Source organism: Ornithorhynchus anatinus, chromosome 20 (assembly GCF_004115215.2).
Source record: "Ornithorhynchus anatinus isolate Pmale09 chromosome 20, mOrnAna1.pri.v4, whole genome shotgun sequence".
Lineage (NCBI taxonomy): Eukaryota > Metazoa > Chordata > Mammalia > Monotremata > Ornithorhynchidae > Ornithorhynchus > Ornithorhynchus anatinus.
The window spans coordinates 7,129,171-7,149,257 of NC_041747.1; the positions used below are offsets into that span (position 1 = coordinate 7,129,171).

General features: G+C 44.8%; 1 protein-coding gene across 14 annotated transcripts in view; it reads right to left on the reverse strand.

The window, feature by feature from the left end:
• Nucleotides 1-1,363: 1,363 nt before the first annotated feature.
• LOC100082460 (phosphatidylinositol 3,4,5-trisphosphate 3-phosphatase TPTE2-like) overlaps nucleotides 1,364-20,087 on the reverse strand; it is a 37,208-nt gene continuing 18,484 nt past the window's right edge. For 12 of the 14 annotated variants that reach the window (XM_039914962.1, XM_007668557.3, XM_007668555.4 and 9 more), the window contains 11 exons: nucleotides 17,978-18,042; nucleotides 15,126-15,186; nucleotides 13,853-13,934; nucleotides 13,562-13,650; nucleotides 9,942-10,003; nucleotides 8,898-8,978; nucleotides 7,541-7,646; nucleotides 4,799-4,896; nucleotides 3,850-3,945; nucleotides 2,767-2,837; nucleotides 1,364-1,613 (listed from right to left, as the gene is read on the reverse strand). In XM_039914962.1, the coding sequence (XP_039770896.1) occupies nucleotides 1,499-1,613; nucleotides 2,767-2,837; nucleotides 3,850-3,945; nucleotides 4,799-4,896; nucleotides 7,541-7,646; nucleotides 8,898-8,978; nucleotides 9,942-10,003; nucleotides 13,562-13,650; nucleotides 13,853-13,934; nucleotides 15,126-15,186; nucleotides 17,978-18,042 (926 nt within the window). In that variant the 3' untranslated portion in view covers nucleotides 1,364-1,498. Of the gene's footprint in view, nucleotides 1,614-2,766; nucleotides 2,838-3,849; nucleotides 3,946-4,798; nucleotides 4,897-7,540; nucleotides 7,647-8,897; nucleotides 8,979-9,941; nucleotides 10,004-13,561; nucleotides 13,651-13,852; nucleotides 13,935-15,121; nucleotides 15,187-17,977; nucleotides 18,043-20,087 lie in introns of all 14 variants that reach the window. The other 2 variants (XM_007668553.4, XM_029048258.2) reach the window with 2 other exon arrangements.

The following is a 20,087-nucleotide window of genomic DNA, read 5'->3' on the forward strand; positions in this document are numbered from 1 at the left end:
GTATATGCAAGATGACCAATCCATGCCCCATATGGGGCTCACGGCTTTAATCCCCATTTTACGGATGAGGTAACCGAGGCCCAGAGAAGTGAAGTGACTTACCCAAGGTCACAAAGCAGATCTGTGGTGAGTTGGGTTTAGAACCCAGATCCTCTGACTCCTAGGCCTATGCTCTTTCCTCAAGGCCACGCTGTTTCTCCAAGGTCACCCAGCAAGCAAGTGCAGAGCCAGAATTAGAATCCAGGTCTTCTGATTCCCAGTCCCTTGCTCGCTCTTCTAGACCACATCTGACTCTGGAAACCTGTATAGGTCACAGTCCTGGGAATGTGGTCATAAGTGTGGGCAAGCTGGCAGTGGATTGGGGTGGGAGGGAAACCTACAGGGGCAGCAAAAATCTTCTGGTGAGGTTTCTGGGAATACTTCTATGCCATACCACCACACCAAAAAAATTAAAAAAATAAAATTCACTTTTTCTCCAAGTTGAGCCACTTAAATAAATATCCCCCAATTGTTCGTAATTTGCCCACATAATTTGCCAGCCCCTGGGAAGGGGCTGCTTGGCACCTGCAACATAGGTTTTATGCCTAAAACTCACATTCCCGGTTTGGCCAGAGATCAGTGCATCGACACTCAGCGGAAAGTGCTTCCACCGTTAAGGATGGGGTAGGCAGGGCTGGTTGGAAGAGAGAGAATAGTAGTAGTAATAATAATAATAATGTGATGGTTTGGCAAATTCCACTTCCCGGGAAGTAAGTTTGATGTGGAATCTCAACATAGACTGCCTCCACCCCATCACAACCCAACAGTCTCTGATGCTGCCGTCCTTGACAAGATCATATTTACATGGTGGGGGCAAAAAAAAGCCCTGATTGTATATACCTCAACCTCAAACTTTTCAGTCCTTCCAGTTCCAACTGCAACATTAAATTCTAGTAGTAAATCCCCACCTACCATTAACTGGCAAAAACAAATTCATTAACAGAAGTGAGACAAACACGGATTATGCAAAAGTGTCCAAACTGACTTTTAGATTGCCTGTTCAGACTTTGGCCTCCGGTTGCATTGCCTAAGAGGGCAACTGTTTGCAAGTGGGTTTTAAGCAGGAAGGACAAGTAGGAAGGACCTTTGAGATAAGAGTTGTGAAAACACATCCAGCAGCAGAAAAGGAGGGAGAAGTCTGGATTGAAGCAAATTATGGTGGGAAAGCCAAGAAAGAAACACTGTTGTAGAAAGTCCCCAGCAACATGTTTTACTAATGAACCTCCTTATCAAAGGATGCTTGATCTGACCTCTGAGCCTGGGAATGCCGTGCCAACTTATTGCAGAGTATGACATCAGTCAAGGGGAAAGAAAAAAAGATCTGTGCTAGTTCACTTGGAGTGTTTAATTGAGTTCACGTGCCTGACACGGGTAACAGACAGGGGCACCAGAAAGAAACAGTGTCCGATGCAATGGAGTAGGGTTCTCTGGAGGAGGGGTAATGAAGCTTACGTAGACTTTAGCAATTGGGTTCTGGTTCCTTAAAGAGTAATTCCACTGCAAAGTCTTCTTGGTATATTTTCCATGTTTTGGCCTTATGAGGATTATCCAGCTGGCTTCTTGGCAAATAAAGCCTAAAAAGGACAAAGATAACATTAACTTTCAGGCTGAAAGTTGAGAGGCAGGGTAGGAGTGCTGAAGGCAATCTGTTTACCTTCTGCCCTGTCACAGGACCTCCATGAAAAGAGGATTAGTGGTGGGGAATAATAAAGGGTGGTAGAAGTGGCCTCTCTTTCCAACCACACTCACTTTGTGCCGTAGTAGCTTGACCCTGCTCCTGGATGCCTTCCTGAATGACTATCTTAAAATTATTTCAGGAATCAAACTTGGTCACAATTTAAGTGAACCATCCTCTTGAGGTCAGAATGTTTTAAAACGCAAGAGAGCGGAAGGGGAGTTGAAAATAGTAACAGTAGCATTTGCTAGAGAAGTGGGGTGGTTCAGTGGATAGAGCATAGCCCTGGGAGTCAGAAGGACCTGAGTTCTAACCCCACCTCTGCCATTTTTCTGGGCAAGTCACTTTGCTTCTCTGTGCCTCAGTTACCTCATCTGTAAAATGGGGATCTGTAAAAAGTTCACACGGGGCAGGAACTGCATCCAACTCAATTTGCTTGTATCTACCCCAGCACTTACGATAGTGCCTGGCACACAGTAAGCACTTAGTAAATCTTTAGCAAATAATAACTGTGGTATTCAGTATGTGCCGCACCCCATGCTAAGCACTGTGGTAGATATAACACAGTTAGATCAGACAGTCCCCAACTCACATGAGACTCCCAATCTAACGGGAGAGGGCAAACAGGTATCTAATTGTCATTTTACAGATGAGGAAGCTGAGGCGCAGAGAGGTTGAGAGACTTGCCCAAGATCACATAACCAGCAGGTGGAGGATTGCATATCTGCAGGCCTTAGAGTTCAATGAAGCACAACAACGGGGGTATTTGTAAAGCGCTTACTATGTGTCAAACACTACATAAACCCCAGTACAGATAGAAGATAAGCAGGTTGGACAGAGTCCTTGTCCCACGTGGGGTTCACAGTCTAAGTCAGCTTCTGTACATTGTTGTTTAGGAGTGAACGGACGGTGGGAAAATAAGGATACCGTTCTATGGAGCTTTAATATTTTTGTTCACTGAGCTCATCTCCATTGCCTCAGCATTATCAATAAGTGTCAAGATGACCAAGTCGCTTCACCACCCCACCCCAACTCTGCCCCCTCCAACCTACCTCTTGTTTTCCACAAAAGCTGTGTTGAACCAAAAGAAGAATGGGCAGTCATCATACAACTTGGGAAGCTCCTAAAAGGAGAATGATTTTAACGCTGCTTTTAAAAAAGTAAATGCTATCAATGCTGTGAATTATTTTGACTTTAAGAAGATTAAAGTTCTCAAATGGACTCTAAATTGGTCTCTTTCATCCTTTGTGATTGTTGCAGGTTAAGCACCAAAGCCAAAGAAGCCTAAACACATCAGCTTTCCAACTGGAAGATGCTTCTTTCTCACTCCAGAATCCTCCGCTCTTAAAGATCAGCAGGACGGTAAATAGTAGCAGTAATTTTTAGATTCGGATGCCCTAGAAAGACAGGGTCCCTGTCTAATTTCTACTGTGAACTCTTTCCCAGCACTTAATACAGTCCTCTGCACACAGGAAGGGCATAATAAATGCTCTAGACTGACATAGAGTGGTAGGGGAGCAGAGGAAAGGGTCTGTCTCAGGGGGCCTGGCAACACCAACCAAGGGCACTTTGAGTCCTGATCCTGTCTTCCCAGGCAGCCTACACAGACTGTGAGCCCAGTAGGTAACAGACTATGTCCGACCTAACTAATTTGTACCTACCCCAGCCAGCACTTGGAACAGTGTTTGACACACATACTAAGTGCTTAAAGGATATGACAATAATAACCAGCCATCCATCCACCCCTTGCCCCATCTAGTAATACTAATAATAATTACTTGTTACTATGTGCCAAGCACTGTTCTAAGCACTGGGGCAGACACAAGCAAATCAGGTTGGACACAGTCCTTGACGTACGTGGGGCTCACAGTCTCAATCACCATTTTACAGATGAGGTAGCTGAGGCACAGAGAAGTGAAGTGACTTGCCCAAGGCCACACAGCAGACAGTGGCATAGCCAGGATTAGAACCCATGACCTTCCGACTCCCAGGTCTGTGATCTATCCACTACGCCATGCTGCTTCTCTCAGGATACGTTCTCTTCCTTCCCTCTGGAATAGTGGATAAAGTTGAAGCCCCGCGCTGCCGATTAGGCGAAAGGCGGCACCCCACGGGTTGTTTCTGGTTGTACTTACCGAACTGGATAGAAATTTTACTTTGACATCCCCACACAGAACCGGGCAGCCTTCCAAACCGATTATGACTGAGTTTGCGTCAACATCGTGAAACAACTGGGAATGACACAGGAAACGGAACCACTTGAAACGATACAGACGCACCAGTTACGTGAAGGGGATCAGGTGGGCTGGCTTCAAAATTCAAGAATTTGGCAGCAGGGCTAGGGCTGGTTGGGTATAGAGTGGGAACGAGGTTGAGGGAGCTTATATTTTAGCGGGGAAGATGTGTATTAAAATAAATTACAGCTAGGAGAAGCAACAAGGTATACGGATATGTATTGCTATGGGGGTGTTCTGAAGTGTTTAAGGGGTGGCGAGTTGAGAGCTTAGTTCAGGAAGACTCTCTTGAGGATAAAGGATTCAGCAGATCTTTGAAGATGGGGAGAATGCAGGTCTGTGGGATATGAGGAAGGGGTTTCAGAAAGGAGGGAGGGCTTGAGCTAGGAGTTGATTCATTCATTCAATCGTATTTATTAAGCTCTTACTGTGTGCAAAGCACAATACTAAGTGATGGCACTGAGAAACTTTCCCTTAGACCTAGCAGCATATTTCACACTCAGGAACCTTCCAAACCGTTTTACAAACCTGTAGCAATAGTACTCCTTCCTCTGCCCCACCAAAAAAGACAAGGGATAAGAAAACGTTGACCTAAAATGAATATTTGGTGGTCCATTTAAAAGTCTTACGATTCCTCAGTCCACTCTGAGGAATTCTGGGGTGGGGACAAGAGGGTGAAAGAATGAAGGGTGCTATACAAGCCTTCTAAACTAAAAAAAAATATCCTCAGTGAAACCAGTAAGCTTCCCAGAAACACCCGACCAATTAAAACCAACTTCAGCAGCTGCAGGAAACCAGTCATTGTTTTGATGTTTGTTCATTTAATCTGCCTCTTGGTCTCAGGACTCACCTTACAGTTTATGGAAGACTGACACTCGCAGTGGAAAACAACTTGCTTTCGTAGTATTATCTCGATTTCCAGATCGCTTCCATTACCCTTTCCCACCCCTGAAAGGAAACAAAGAGTTAGGGTGAAACCTTCCTCAAACTACTCCCCGCTCTGCCACTTGTCAGCTGTGTGACTGTGGGCAAGTCACTTAACTTATCTGTGCCTCAGTTACCTCATCTGTAAAATGGGGATTAAGACTGTGAGCCTCACGTGGGTCATCCTGATTAACCTGTATCTACCCCAGCGCTTAGAACAGTGCTCTGCACATAGTAAGCGCTTAACAAATACCAACATTGCACCACCTCAGCAGGCACCAACCTCTTTGTTGAAAAGAGGAAATAATCCTCACCAACGCAGGCCCCAACTCGATGAAGCGATGGAGGGGTTCCAACCCTTCATTTCTCCTCTGCACAGCCCCGTGGTGGTTTTGAGCGGTGCCCATTCCAGCTCTCTGCCAAGACTTGACAGTTTCCAACCAAAGACCCTCAAGTGGTGGCTTTTGGCCTGTCTCTCAAGCCTGGCTGCCCACAGCTCCTTAATATCTCTGCCCCACTTTCACCCTCAGCATGAAGAATTCCTGCCTGTGCCATTCAATACCATGGAGATATTTGAGGAGTTTTAAAGTGGGGTTTTCTTTACTGGTCAACTTGAGGCTTCTCTGACCCCTCGAGAGTCGCTCAGCCTGACCCTAGCAAAGAGTCATAGAGCTGGGAGAGACTTCTAACCATCAGCTAGCCATCCTCCTCTTCCAGGCAGCCTCAAGGAGACCCTTAGCCAAAGGAGGTGTCTCCAAGTGAGCAGGGAATGTATCTGTTTTATTGCACTCTCCCAAACCCTTAAGTATAGGGCCTTGCACACAGCAGTAGCTCAATAAATACGATCTAAGCAGCGTGGCTCAGTGGAAAGAGCATGGGCTTGGGAGTCAGAGGTCATGAGTTTGAATCCCGGCTCTGCCACTTGTCAGCTGTGTGACTGTGGGCAAGTCACTTCACTTCTCTGTGCCTCAGTTACCTCATCTATAAAATGGGGATTAACTGTGAGCCTTATGTGGGACAACCTGATTACCCTGTATCTACCCCAGCGCTTAGAACAGTGCTCTGCACATAGTAAGCGCTTAACAAATACCAACATTATTAAATCTGAGTCAGGAAGTCCTTTCTCAGATCATATCTTAAATCCCTCCAACTATTATCCAAGACTATTACTTTTTCGACAAGACTTCAGAAGCCACCCCCAATTTCAGATGAGGCTCCACTGCAGACAATTCTGTGGTCCAGCAATCAAGAGAAGAAGAAATTAGTGATACTAGGAGTGATACTAAGAGAAAATGGGGCAAATTGCAAAGGAAACAGCACAATTGGTGAAAGGGTGATTAAAAGGGCTCTCAGGGAGGAATCTTTTCACCACACCTACCTAAAGATTAGCTTCACTAATGTTATCTTCAAAGAAACCCCACCCAATGTCCTTTCCTCAGCAGAAATGGAAGGCAGCTCTGCTTTTCACCAACCATGCACTATCCCTTAATCTATTTGAAGTTTGTTATGATATCCTCAATCTCTTTAGCCTTCTCTTCAGTCATATAGAGTTTATCTGAGCCTCTTGTCCCCCTCCTCTCCCCCCGAATCTGTAAAATGGGGATAATAATTCCCTGACTTGTAAGGACAAAGTACTTGGCAAGGAAACGTTGGGAAAATGGAAACATGAAAAATTCAAGATATCACTGATTCTAAACTTCTGGTTTCAAGTTAGTGAGAAGGGATATTCAGGGTTTGCATAAACTCCTCCTCTAGATTGTAAACTCTCTTATTGCACTCTCCCAAAAGCTCAGTACAGTGTTTTGCACACAGTGCTCAATAAATATCATTGACTGATTCAACATAGGCTTGGAAGTCAAGGGACCTGAGTTCTAATCCAAACTTTGCCACTTGCTTGCTCTGTGATCTTAGGCAAATTAAGTTCTCTGTGCCTCACTTCCTCTGTAAAAAGGGGATTCAATTCCTGTTGTCCTTCCTATTGAGGCAGAGTCCCTTGTAGTAATAATAATAATAATGTTGGTATTTGTTAAGCGCTTACTATGTGCCGAGCACTGTTCTAAGCGCTGGGGTAGACACAGGGGAATCAGGATGTCCCTCGTGGGGCTCACAGTCTTAATCCCCATTTTACAGATGAGGTAACTGAGGCACAGAGAAGTTAAGTGACTTGCCCACAGTCACACAGCTGACAAGTGGCAGAGCTGGGATTCAAACTCATGACCTCTGACTCCAAAGCCCATGCTCTATAGTTCTAGAAGTTCTAGAAGTTTTCAGGGCCAGAGCTTACTCTCCCCTCCTTCAAAGCCTTATTGAAGGCACGTCTCCTCCAAGAGGCTAATTCTCTATAGTATAGGGACTGTGTCCAACCTGATTATTTTCTACCTACCCCAGCACTTGGAACAGCACAGTGCACATACTAAGTGTTTAACAAATACCGAAATTATTATTGAGGATCTCAAACTTCTGAGGAAAAGCACAAGAGAGCTCCCTTTAAATTCTGCATCTCCTCCAGTGCAAAGAAAAAGGAGAATTTTGGATCTCTGATCATGCAACCATCTGCCCTTGGCAGAAGTCACTCTCACTGATGGGCACACTAAATATATGTGTGTTAAAAGGATTTTTTAAGGGTCAGTAGTTTCTTTTCAACACAAGTCACACACAAGGCACTTACCTTGAATTGAAAAGATTTTGATAGTTTTAATCTTCAGCGGGTTCTTTGCTGGGAGATTCCACTTGTACTTGTTCTTTATGACCTCAAAATAGCCAACATATCTACTCTGCAATGCACCAGAAAGGTCAATTTAAGTATTGTGTTAGCATTTTCAGCCCAGGGACTCCTTCACTATTTAACTGGGACTGTGTCCAACCCAATTATCTTGTACCAACCCCAGTACTTAGTGCAGCACCTAACAAATACCATAAAATAAAAAGGACCTAAATTTCACCTTTCACCCACATGGCTCAGACTGGGCATCTCTGTATTTCCCATCTCAGGTCCTCGTTCTCTCCTATTGAATTCTTCCTTTTTCCACAGTTCAATCCTCCTCCACAGCCCACTCTCCCATCTTTTCTCCAATTCATTCATATTTATTGAGCGCTTACTGTGTGCAGAACACTGTACTAAGCACTTGGGAGAGTACAATACAACAATAAACAGACATTCCCCGCCCATGATCTTATAGTCTAGATGGGGCGGGTGGGGGGAGACAGACATAAATATAAATTACAGATATGTATAGGAGTGCTATGGGGCTGGGAGGGGGGAAGAACAAAGGGGCAAGTCAAGGTGATATAGAAGGGAGTGGGAGGAGAGGAAAGTGGGGCTTTGTAGGGAAGGCCTCTTGGAGGAGACGTGCCTTCAATAAGGCTTTGAAGGAGGGGAGAGTAAGCTCTGGCCCTGAAAACTTCTAGAACTTCTAAAAGCGACTGCTTTTGATCTAACGTGTCTTCAGATTCAACTTTGGGAAATGCAACTTTAGGCCACCCAATTCGGGGAAGGGATCCATCTGCGGAACAAGTTCCTGCAGAGGTTGGGGGTGGAAATCAATGAAGCATTAATACATTATTACACTTGCATCTTAAGGGTATTTGTTCTGGCTCTCTGGAAAGGCCCACAGTCCAAAAAAGCAACAACAAAATGGAGAAGGCAGATGAGCCACGGAAGTTTAAGGAAGCAAATGGGAAGGCCCAGCTTTGTTTTTCTTGGCAGATTTGAGGGCTATTATTTTGGCTGCATATCAGCCTGTCTTATAGCAGTCTGCAAAGGAAAAGTGGCCAAAGGAAAACAGCCAAAGGAAAATGGCAGGGGGGCTCCTCATGGGAAGAAAAATTGGCTTTGAAGACTCCAAACCTGGAAAGTCTTGGGCAGATCCCCAAGCCACAAGAGGCTACTTGGAAGGAAACAGGGTCAATGCCTCTAGAGGCCCTAGCCACAGGAAAATGATCTCTAAAAGGTGAACCTGAGGAAGAATCTCTCAACAGGCAATTTTTTTTCTGTCCCATGTCATGGAAAAAGAAAGAACGTTCACCTGGGAAGGAGTTTCAACTCCCTGATATTTAGAACCACTTCCTTTATCTGTTCGTCTCTCTGCAAAATACTTCAGGCTATCCTACAGGAAAAAAAAAAGGCACACATCAATCAAGTTGCTGTGGCTAGAACAGTGTGCCTTTGAATCTTTTCTCTGCACAATCTTCTCGTGAGGGTATTCCCAAAGCCGCTTTTGAATGACATCAGTTACCATTCCATTCACTGTTTTGGGGAGTTAAAACTGAGGCTATCAAAATTCACAATTCAAAAGCTAATGATGTTGGATAGTATGCTCTAAATGATAACTATGATATTTGTTAAGGGCTTACTATGGATTAAACAGCGTGCTAAACACGGGGTTGATACAAGATAGTCAGGTCATCCACAGTCCCTGAATCACAGTCCATGGGGGAGGGAGAACAGGTATTGAATCCTCATTTTACAGATAAGGGAACTGAGGCACCGAGAAGTAAAGGTGACTTGCCCAAGGCAAGAGGTGGAGCTGAGATTAGAACTCCCAGGGCCACACTCGTTCCACGAGGCAGTGCTGCTTTTCTTGATTATGGCTTTCTCTTTCTCTAGGGCTTTCTTGGGGTCCTAACTGGGTTGATTTTAAGACTGCACTTTCCTCTAGTTTGGTAATGACATTTTCTATTTATTGTAGAGAACTTTGCTCCTTGGGACGCTGGCCTGCTTTGAGATTTGCTTTCATTAATCGTGCCCCAATCCTTGTGAGCGAGGTAGCAAGGAGATGAGCCATATTATCCTGATCTAACAGACAGAGCAGCTAATGACTCAAGCCGTAGTGGTATTTACTGAGGACATCCTGCGTGCACAGCACAGTACTAGATGCTTAGGAAAGTACAACAGAGTTGGTAGGTACGGTCCCCATCCTTGAGGAGCTTAATAAAAAATGTTTTGATTTTTAGAAGCCAGACAGCCAGGCTCCAGATTTCTAATCGATGGTTTTCTACCACTGCCAAGTTCTCTCATCCGTCTCCTGCAATTATGACAGTCCTCGGCAGTGAAACAGTTCGTTTCGTACCTGTGCACTTGTAAATTGGTTGCTGGCAATAAGCCAGATACAGACCATAGTTCCAGTCCTACCTGTAAAAGGAGGAAAAAGAAGTTAAGGAAGGAAAGTGTGGCTTGTTGAACGGAATGCCGCCCCAACACTCTATGGAAGGGATGGTGTCAGAGAACGTAGCACAGGGCGGCCTCAGTTTTGGGGGGGCTTTTTGATGGTATTTGTTAAGTGCTTATTGTGTGCCAGTCACTGTACTAAGCGCTGGGATAGATGCAGGTAGTCAGGTTGGATGCAGTTCATGTCCCACATGGGGCTCCAGTCAACCCCATTTTACAGGTGAGGTAAAATCTCTGAGGCACAGAGAAGTGAATTGACTTGCCCAAGGTCACACAGCAGACAAGTGGAGGAGCCAGGATTAGAACCAGGTCTTTCTGATTTCCAGGCCCATGCTCCATCCAGTAGGCCATGCTTCTTCTCACTCCCACACCTTCAGTTTAAGTGCTGGCAGGAAGATGATAGCAAGCAAATTCAGATGCATTATAAAAGCGGGAGAGGCAAAAGTCATGCCATTTTTCTTTCCAAAGACAGGAAAATGTTTTTGGTTCATTTGGACACATCACTTAATCCCGACGATAGTTTGTCTGAGACACCCATCAGAAGCAATCCGACATGGCTTTTACAGAAAGGTCAGTTTTCACAGCTTTTAGCTTTTACCCTGACTTCAGGGGCATGAAAATGGAAATTTTTTTTTTTCTTCTACCACTACATTTAAGCCCCCTGGAACGAGCCAGGTGTTGCCTTATGCATTCGGAAAATGCAATCGAAGTTTTGGGGTTTTTTAAATAGTATTTGTTAAGCACTTTCTCTCTGACAGGCACTGTACTAAACGCTGTGGTAGATACAAGCTAATTAGGTTGGACACTGTCTCTATCCCTCATGGGGCTCACAATCAATTCCCATTTAGCAGATGAGGGAACTGAAACACAGAGAAGTGAAGTGATTTGCTCAAAGTCCCAAAGCGGATGAGTGGCAGAGCCGGGATTAGGACCCCAGTCCTTCTGACTCCCAGGCCTTTGCTCTATCCACTAGGCCACACTTCTCTCCTGCTCTCAAGAAGGGCTACACCCATGCTATCAAGAGAAGCAGCGTGGCTTGGTGGAAAGAACCCGGGCTTGGGAGTCAGAGGCCATGGGTTCTAATCCCAGCTCTGCCACTTGTCAGCTGTGTGACTTAGGCACAGAGAAGTGAAGTGATTTGGCCAGTTACCTCATCTGTAAAATGGGGATTAAGACTGTAAACTCCTGTGAACAGTCTTAGAACAGTTTAGAACAGTGCTTAGAACAGTGCTTGGCGCATAATAAGCGCTTAACAAATACCATCATTAGTATTATTCTGAAGCACCACCAGATCTAAAATGGAGGGGGGAGGTGGGGGGGATGAGCTTCCAATATTCAAAAGCTTGCAGTGGCGATCGTGGTAGAGTAAGCGTAAAGTCCTACCCATGGTCATTCCAGATCCCACTCTTGGCTTTCAGTTCAGATGTTTCACAATGTTCCAAAGGTCACCTGGCTCTTACTGCCTGTGAGTGGGTGGGTGGTGGGAGGGGGCGAGGAGTCGGTTGGATCACCGGATCACCACCATCTCTTCTCCGGCGGGGAGCGAGGGCTCATGGCCCGATTGAACAGAAGTGGTCGATCCTGCTCTCCAAATAGCGGAGTCAGAAGGAGCCTCTGGGAAAAAACCAGGGCAAGGCCTAGCCTCCTCCCACTTCAACAAACTGCCCGGGATGACATCGTGTTTGCACTCACCGCTAATGTGAATGGTGGCATAGTTAGACACTTGAGGAGAAACTTATAAATATTGCAACAGAGCTAGAGGAGGAAATGAGTTGGGGTTTGTTTTTTTGTTTAAAAAGTCCCTACTCCTCCCCCAACTCCCATAACCCCAGCCACGCTGCAGGCACCCCCAAATAGCCTTTAGCCAGTCTGACCGCCAGATGATCCAGACACACAAGAGTGTAATTCTATAACTCATTTTGATGTCCTTGTAGGATCAAGAGGGTCAACAGGAGGGTCATTAAGGTTTTAATCCACCCAAAGGGCAGCGGAGGGGTTTACGTCCAAAGCTATACTGTCATCCTTAGAAGGCAGTATAAAATTAAGCTTCATTTTAGATTGTGAGCACCTGAGAGGCAGCGACCACATCTAACTACCACCCCAATGTTCTGTCCTGGTGCTTAGCACACAATAAGCGCTTAATACTATTATTATTATATTGAATGAAAGCATCCTTCCACAAAGAAGAGATTTTGAAAAGATAAAAGCCTGCTAAGATTTTTGACTGCATACATCTGCCCTAAACGTGCATCTTGAACTCAGGAAAGCAGCAAGCCCTAGTGCAAAGAGCACAGGCCTGGGAGCCGGAGGACCTGAGTTCTAATCCTGGTTCTGCTACTTGTCTACTGTGCGTCCTTGGGGAAGTCACAGCTCCTCTGGGCCTCAGTTACCTCATCTGTAAAATGGGGATTAAGACTGTGAGCCTCATGAGGGATACGAACTGTGTCCAACCTGATTAGCCTGAATCTATCCCAGCGCTTAGTAATAACAATAACAACTGGGGGGGGTAGCATTTAATATGTGCCAGGCACTGAACTAAATGCTGAGGTGGATACAAGCAAATTGGGTTGGATACAATGTCCCACATGGAGCTCACAGTCTTAAACCCCACTTCACAGATGAGGGAACTGAGAAAGTAAAGGGACTTGCCCAAGGTCTCACAGCAGGCAACTGGCAGGGCTGGGATTTGAACCTAGATTGCCTGACTCACTACTAATTTTTTTTTAATGTATTTGTTAAGTGCTTACTATTTGCCAGGCACTGTACAAAGAGTTGGGGAAGATACAAGATAATCAGGTTGGATACTGTTCCTGTCCCACACAAGGCTCAGTTTTAATCTCTATTTTAGAGAGGAGGTAACAGGCACAGTGAAGGTAAGTGACATGCCCAAGGTCACACAGCAGACAAGTGGTGGAGTCAGGATTAGAAGCCAGGTCCTTACCCCCAGGCCTGTGCTCTATCCATTAGGCCATGCTGCTTCTCAAGCCAAGGAGGAAGCAACAAACTACATGAGAGCAACACCAATGGGAGGCTACATTTTCCAGTCGTGATTCCCACCAACAACATCGATGTGGCCCTTTAGGAATAGAACCCAGGCTGTCTGATTCCAAGCTTCACGCTCTTTCCACTAAGCCAACACCGCTTCCCAGCGAGAAGAGGGAAGAGGGTCTTTCTCTGCCGATCCTTAGCATGTTGCTCCACTGCCAAGAAGGCCCAGCCCCGAGGCAGAATCGAGGGGAGAGGAATGCATCTCCTCAATCGACAGCCAAGAAACCTCACCAGATGACGACACCGAGTAGAAAAGGTGGCCAAACCCTAAGCCAGTGACTGTCGCAGAAAACTAAATGCTTACTACAGGAAGTGGCGAGGAAGAACAAGAGCTCCCTATCCCTGATGCCCAGGAAATGGAAGTCTTCATTTGTGCAGAGTAAAATAATGTAAAGCTCTGCCAGAACCACAACCTCATGGCAGGAGGCTTGATAGAGCCAGAAAAACACAGCTCAAAGAAGAGAGGGTTCTTACCTTTGCCTCCTTTACAGTGGACTACAATAATGTTCTGTTTATCCAGCTGCATCCAGTCACGTACACTGGCAGTGAACTTCAGGATCTCGCTAGTTAAGGATGAATTTTTTCTTTTAGTTTGGCATTAAGACCTCTCCCCTCCCCTTATCAGGCATTGGTATTTATTGAGTGCTTATTGTGTGCAGAACACTGAACTAAACGCTTGGGAGAGGACGATACAACAGAGTCGGGAAACACACTCCCTGCCCATAAAGACCTTGCAGTCTAGAGGGAACTTCCGCCTCAACTCACTTTAGAGAGGGGACGTTGTGGTCATCGATAAAGATCCTTTCCACTCGGTAATGGAAGTATTTAGGGTCATAGTCTTTTTCACCTACAAAATGAAAGTGAACAATTTCAAACCCGGACAATAATTCAACAAGTAAAGTTTGGGCTTGGTTTTAAATTCCGTTTTTCTACTGGAAAAAAAAAAATCTTCTGGCAGTTTGCATTTAGATACTGTCTTACTGGCTCCAGCTAATAACCGAGCTCATGACACTTGTGAAGAATTATTTGGAGTGGTGATGAAACAGACTCTCCAAGGACCATGGAAGCAAGGTAGGCATTTTGTGGGGAGACCACGTCCATTTTAGAGAGTTGAGGCTTCCCCCCAAAAATGTTTGATCAACTTCTAGTGAGTAACCAGGCCCCGGGAGCATCGTCCTCTGGGATATGAAGCCACCATCTGAATTTTGGGCTTTTCTTTTCAGAGTTCAAAGAGCTGTGTTCATATCGGGATGGACTCTGACCCGTCAAAGTCCCTCTCCAACACCATGAATCTGTATGCTCTGTAAATAGCTGTTCACCTCAATGCCTGTGGGCCCAAACAGAGATGCCTAGGCCAGAATGGGTCCAATGGCTACCACCTCCCCCCCCACAAAATCCTCAAGAGATTACAGCGACTCCTGTTGCCTACCTGATCTCAGGCTGCAGCCAACACTAATCATAGTAAAAACAACGATAATAATAATAATAGTAATGGCATTTCTTAAGCACTTACCATGTCCCACGCACTATTCTAAGTACTGGGGTAGGATACAAGTTAACCAGGTTGGATACATGGGCTCCCAGTCTTAATCCCCATTTTACAGATGAGATAACTGAGGCACAGAGAAGCGACTTGCCCAAGGTCACACAGCAGACATGTGGCGGAGCTGGCATTAGAACGCAGGCCCTTCTGACTCCCAGGCCCGCATTCTATCCACTAAGCCATGCAACAGTGGCATTCGTTAAGCACTTACTACGTGCCAAGCATTAGGCTAAGCGTTGGGATAGATTCAAAGATCGGACACAGTCCCCTTCGCACATGGAGCTCAGTCTAAAGGGGAGGGAGAAAGGGTGTCAAATCCTCATATTACAGATGAGGATACAGAGGCCCAAAGAAGTGAAGGGACTTGCCCAAGGTCACAGCAGGCAAGTGGCAGAACTGGGACTAGAACCTGAGTCTCCCAACTCTTGGTCGTTTGCTCTTTCCATTGGGTCGTGAACTGTATCATCATGGCCCGGATTCAACGCATATACCTACTGCACAAGTTGTAGACTTTATAGTGGTTTCCATGTTTGGTATCCAGAAATCTCACAACTTCCTAGAAAGCAACAAAAAAAGCTGTCACTGTATGCTTCAGTGTTCTGCACACAGTAAGCGCTCAATAAATACGATTGATTGATTGAATGAAAGAATGAGTATTCACTTCTCACCCAAGTTGAAGAGCAGAATTTGGACAGTTACCACATCACCGAGAGGGAATCATTAGCTTACGTTCCTAGTAAACACACTAGTATTCCTGATGGGAAAGTGCATGGTTTGTTAACAAAAGGAACAAGTTTCCTTGTTTTAGGAAATTGCTTGACCCTTTCATCATCATCAATGGTATTTCTTGAGCACTTACTGTGTGCAGAGCACTGTACTAACTGCTTGGGTGAGTACAACGCCACAGAGTTGGGAGGAAAGGTTCCCTGCACTCAATAAGCTTAGATAGAGGGGGAAGACAGACACTAATATGTCATTTATATTGTATACTTTATAGTATATTTATATAAGGTCCATCACCTCACCAACACCACCACCAGCAGGTCTTCCCTGATGGATGAGCTCTAGGAAGGCTGTGACCTACTGCTGCTCCTGGGACACCAAAACAGTCTTTTACCAAGTAACCATTTTAAAAAAACAAAACCCAGAACTAACCCAGAATTGCCCTTTGGGTACTCTCTGGGCCTAAGAGCCACCAGTCCCTATGGCCACCACAATCCCTTCTCCCAGAAGAGGATTCTGGGAGGCATTTCTACCACCCTCCTTCTATGACAGGATTCTGGAGAAGAGTGTTTCTTCCATTTCATCTTACAACAGGATCTATTCCTCCCCTAGAACATGAGCTCCCTGTTGGCAGGGAACTGGCCTATCTACTCGGCTATAGTGTACTCTTTCAAACATTCAGTACAGTGTCCTGAACAGAGTAAGCACTCAATAAATATCATTAAGTTTTGTCCTTCGGGGGCTTGGGGTTCTTAGCCCCCCTCCCTATGATCATTTCATTCACTCATTCAATCGTATTTATTGAATGCTGACGGTATGCAAAGCACTGTACTAAGTGCTTGGGAGACTACAATATAACAACAGACACATTCCCGCTAATAATGAGCTCACAGTCTAGAGGGGCCTAGTCATTCATGCATTCATTTGTATTTACTGAGCACTTGCTGTGTGCAGAGCACCGTACTAAGCACTTGGAAAGTAAAATACAGCGATAGAGACAATCCTTGCCCACAACGGGCTTACAGTCTAGAGGTAGTCAATCATTTTATGACAGTGATGACAGTCCCCTCCCCATGAAGGCACAAGATTATTAAGGTGCTATATTTTATTTTTAGGAAGGAAAGAGGGGACGGACCCTATTTGATAGGAGGAGCTTTCCGTAAACTTTCCCTAAACTAAACTCAATCTCAAACTTTCATCACCAAGTTTCACTTGAAAGCAAGAGGTGCCCTCTTGTGGTTTTCCCTAGAAATCAACAAGGGAAAGGCAGAGGTAGATGGGGGAAAAAATAATAACTGTGGTATTTGTTAGGTACTTCATTCATTCAATCTTATTTATTGAGCGCTTACTGTAATAATAATGTAATAATGTTGGTATTTGTTAAGCGCTTACTATGTGCCGAGCACTGTTCTAAGCGCTGGGGTAGACACAGGGGAATCAGGTTGTCCCACGTGGGGCTCACAGTCTTAATCCCCATTTTACAGATGAGGTAACTGAGGCACCGAGAAGTTAAGTGATTTGCCCAAAGTCACACAGCTGACAAGTGGTAGAGCCGGGGTTCGAACCCATGACCTCTGACTCCAAAGCCCGTGCTCTTTCCAGTGAGCCACGCTGCTTCCCTTTCAATAATAAACTGAAAGGAGAATCAATAAATATAGACCTGCTCTTACTGTGTGCAGAGCACTGTACTAAGCACTTAGAAAGTAGGCGCTAATCACTTCATTAGGACAGATATAAGAGAGTCAAATAAGACACGGGCCCTATCCTACCTGGGACTAAGGGGAAGGGAGCATAGTTATTTAATCCTCATTTTACTGAATTTCCAGAGAAGTAAATCACCCAAGACTGCATGGCAAGCAAGTGGCAGAGCCAGGAGTAGAAGCCAGGCCCCTTGATTCCCAGACCCGTGCTCATTCCAGTAGGCCACGCTGCTTCCCTTTCAATAATAAACTGAAAGGAGAATCAATAAATATAGACCTGCCAGGGAGCTACGAGAGTGGAAGGACAAGGATAGAGGTTGTTAAAAAGCTTTAAGCCAAACCCAGTCTCTAATTCATGAGAGGAAAAAAAAACTGGCAAACAGGATGAATGAAATTATGGAAATGGGAAGGGATGCAAACTCTCGGTTCAAGTGAGCACTCAATAAATACCATTGATTGCTTGGCCATGGAAGAAAAGCAGACCCAGCAAAACAAAACCTATAAGCGTTTATCAGATATATAATTGGAGATTAATCTCCTACTGGGTCTCAAATTCTCGTTCGTTTTGATGAATTCAACCTTAATGTCAGATCGATCAACAGAAACGACTTATCTTCCCCTCTGGACTGTAAGCTCTTCGTGAACTGGGAATGTGTCTGTTACATTGTTAATTATACTCTCCCGAGTGTTTAAAACCATGCTCTGCACACAGTAAGCATTCAATAAATATAACTGATTAATAATTCTATTTATCAGTAGAACTGGACAGAGCACAGGCAGCAGATATTTTCCTATGTGTCTCAACGATTTAAAGGTGCCATTTAGAGAGAGATGAAAGTAAAATTTCCCCAGTTTATTTCAGTTAAAATATTTCTACTTTTGAGAAAAATTGGTCATGAGTTAGCATCAACAACATCTCCTTACCCCAATGGGATTCCTGTAGAAAGACTGCTTTCCTGAAGATGGGAACGACATTGCAATAATACGAGCTGGGAGGCAAAAAACACACAAGATGTTCGTTACGAATTTCACTACAACTCCAAAATGATGTGTCAGTTAACAGCACTGTCTACTGTTTTCAGAGAAGACAACAGAATTACTAGACATGATCCTTGCCCTTAAGAAGCTAACGTTCTAATGGAGGATACTGTATGTACATAGTTAAGTGCTTAACAAATAGCATCATTAGCATCATTGCTAAGGGAGAGGGGAATGGGTAGCAAGGGGAAAGCACCCAAGTGATTTGGTGCCTGGGGAGTGCTGAACTGCAATTGATCAATAAAGAAAACCACTTTGTTACCTACAAACTTTCAATATCTGTTCTCTCTCCCCCCTGCTTAGACTGTGAGCCCTCATGGGGGCAGGGACTGTGACCTATCTTATATCTACCTAAGGGCTAACGATGGTAGTTTGGCACTGAATAAGCATTTAAATACCATTATAAGAGGGGATTCAACACCTTTAAAGTGGGATGGTTCTTTCAGTAAGGAGCCGTACACAGGAAAAAGGTGATGTGACAATTATCAGACTGTTCTGCTCAGATTCTCACTACTCACCCAACCCTCTTTACCTGGATAGCACTCGACTGGCTGTATCATTTCTAAGATCCACACGTGAAAGAAAGCTTTTGGTTTGGGGGATGTACAAAAAAGCTATCTCACCATTCATCCTTCCAGCCCAGTATCCTGTCTACAATAACACCACGAAATACTTGCTTGCCATCTTGGACAACCACACAAAGCACATTTCTAATTTTTCCCCTTTAATGGACTCATTCAGGGCTTATCCATGAATATACCCAAATCTTTCTGGAACCTACTGGTATTTACTGATTACAGAGTGGCTGCCTAATAATGGTATTGAGCACTCACTTTGGGCTAAGCATTGTGCTAAACACTGGGGTAGATACAGGACAATCATATCAGACACAGTCACTGTCTCACACCATAGGGAAGAAGGTATTTTATCCCTATTTTCTAAATGCTCATCCTCCACCCCCATTGTGTGAAGTTTCCTCTTTTCTTTGTTTTGAACTTTCAAACTTCAAGTTACAGTGAGTGCTGCCTGTCAATCACATTAAATTGAGAAGAGAGCACTGTATTATGCAGCCAGGAGAGTACAGCGTAACAAACTTGGTAGATACTTTGCCTGCCCACGACTTATGCCCTAATTGTATGGTTGTGGAATTTGATGAAGAAGAATTCCACTGTCGGTGCATCCGATCCCTTCATGATTTTGAAAACCTCAATTATACTTCCACTCGAAGCACTTTCATCTCTGCAGCTCAGAGCCTTGATCTTTTCCTCATCCGGAAACTACTTTCTTCCCACTGTGTAGGCCACGCAGGGGGCAGAAAGTTCTCCTTACATAGAAAGGCAGGAAAACTGTGTGGCCCGGGGGAGGCAGGGAGGGAAAAGGGAAATAACAGACCCCTCCCTGGCTATATTCTTGGTGGGTCTCCCCCTTTAGACTGAAAGCTCATTATAGGGAAGCAGTGTGGTCCAGTGGCTAGAGCATGGGCCTGGGAGTCAGGAGGACCTGGGTTCTAATGCTGGCCCTGCCACTTGTCTGCTGTGTGACCTTGAGCGAGTCACTTCGCTGTGTCTCAGTTACCTCATCTGTGAAATCGGGATTAAGAATTTGAGCCTGATGAAGGACATGTACTGCGTTCAACCTTATATCTACCCCAGCATTCAGTAAAGTGTCTGGCACATACTAAGTGTTTAATGAACACCATAAATAGAAAAGTTATGGGCAGGGAATATATCTTCTAATTCTGTTGTACTATACTCTCCCATGCACTTAGTAACAGTGCTGTGCACATATTAAGTGCTCAATAAATGCCCCTGATTGATTGGTAGGGGGAGAAGGTAGCTTTCTCCATTGATTCCATGAGGAAAGTCCTCCTGGTTTAAGCATGCTCTGAAAGAGGAAGCTGACTTGGACCGAATAGAAACTTGGGAAGGAAGGAGATTAACACTGTATTATTAGCCAAAGGTCACTTTACAAAGTTAATAAATGCAAGCCCATAAGA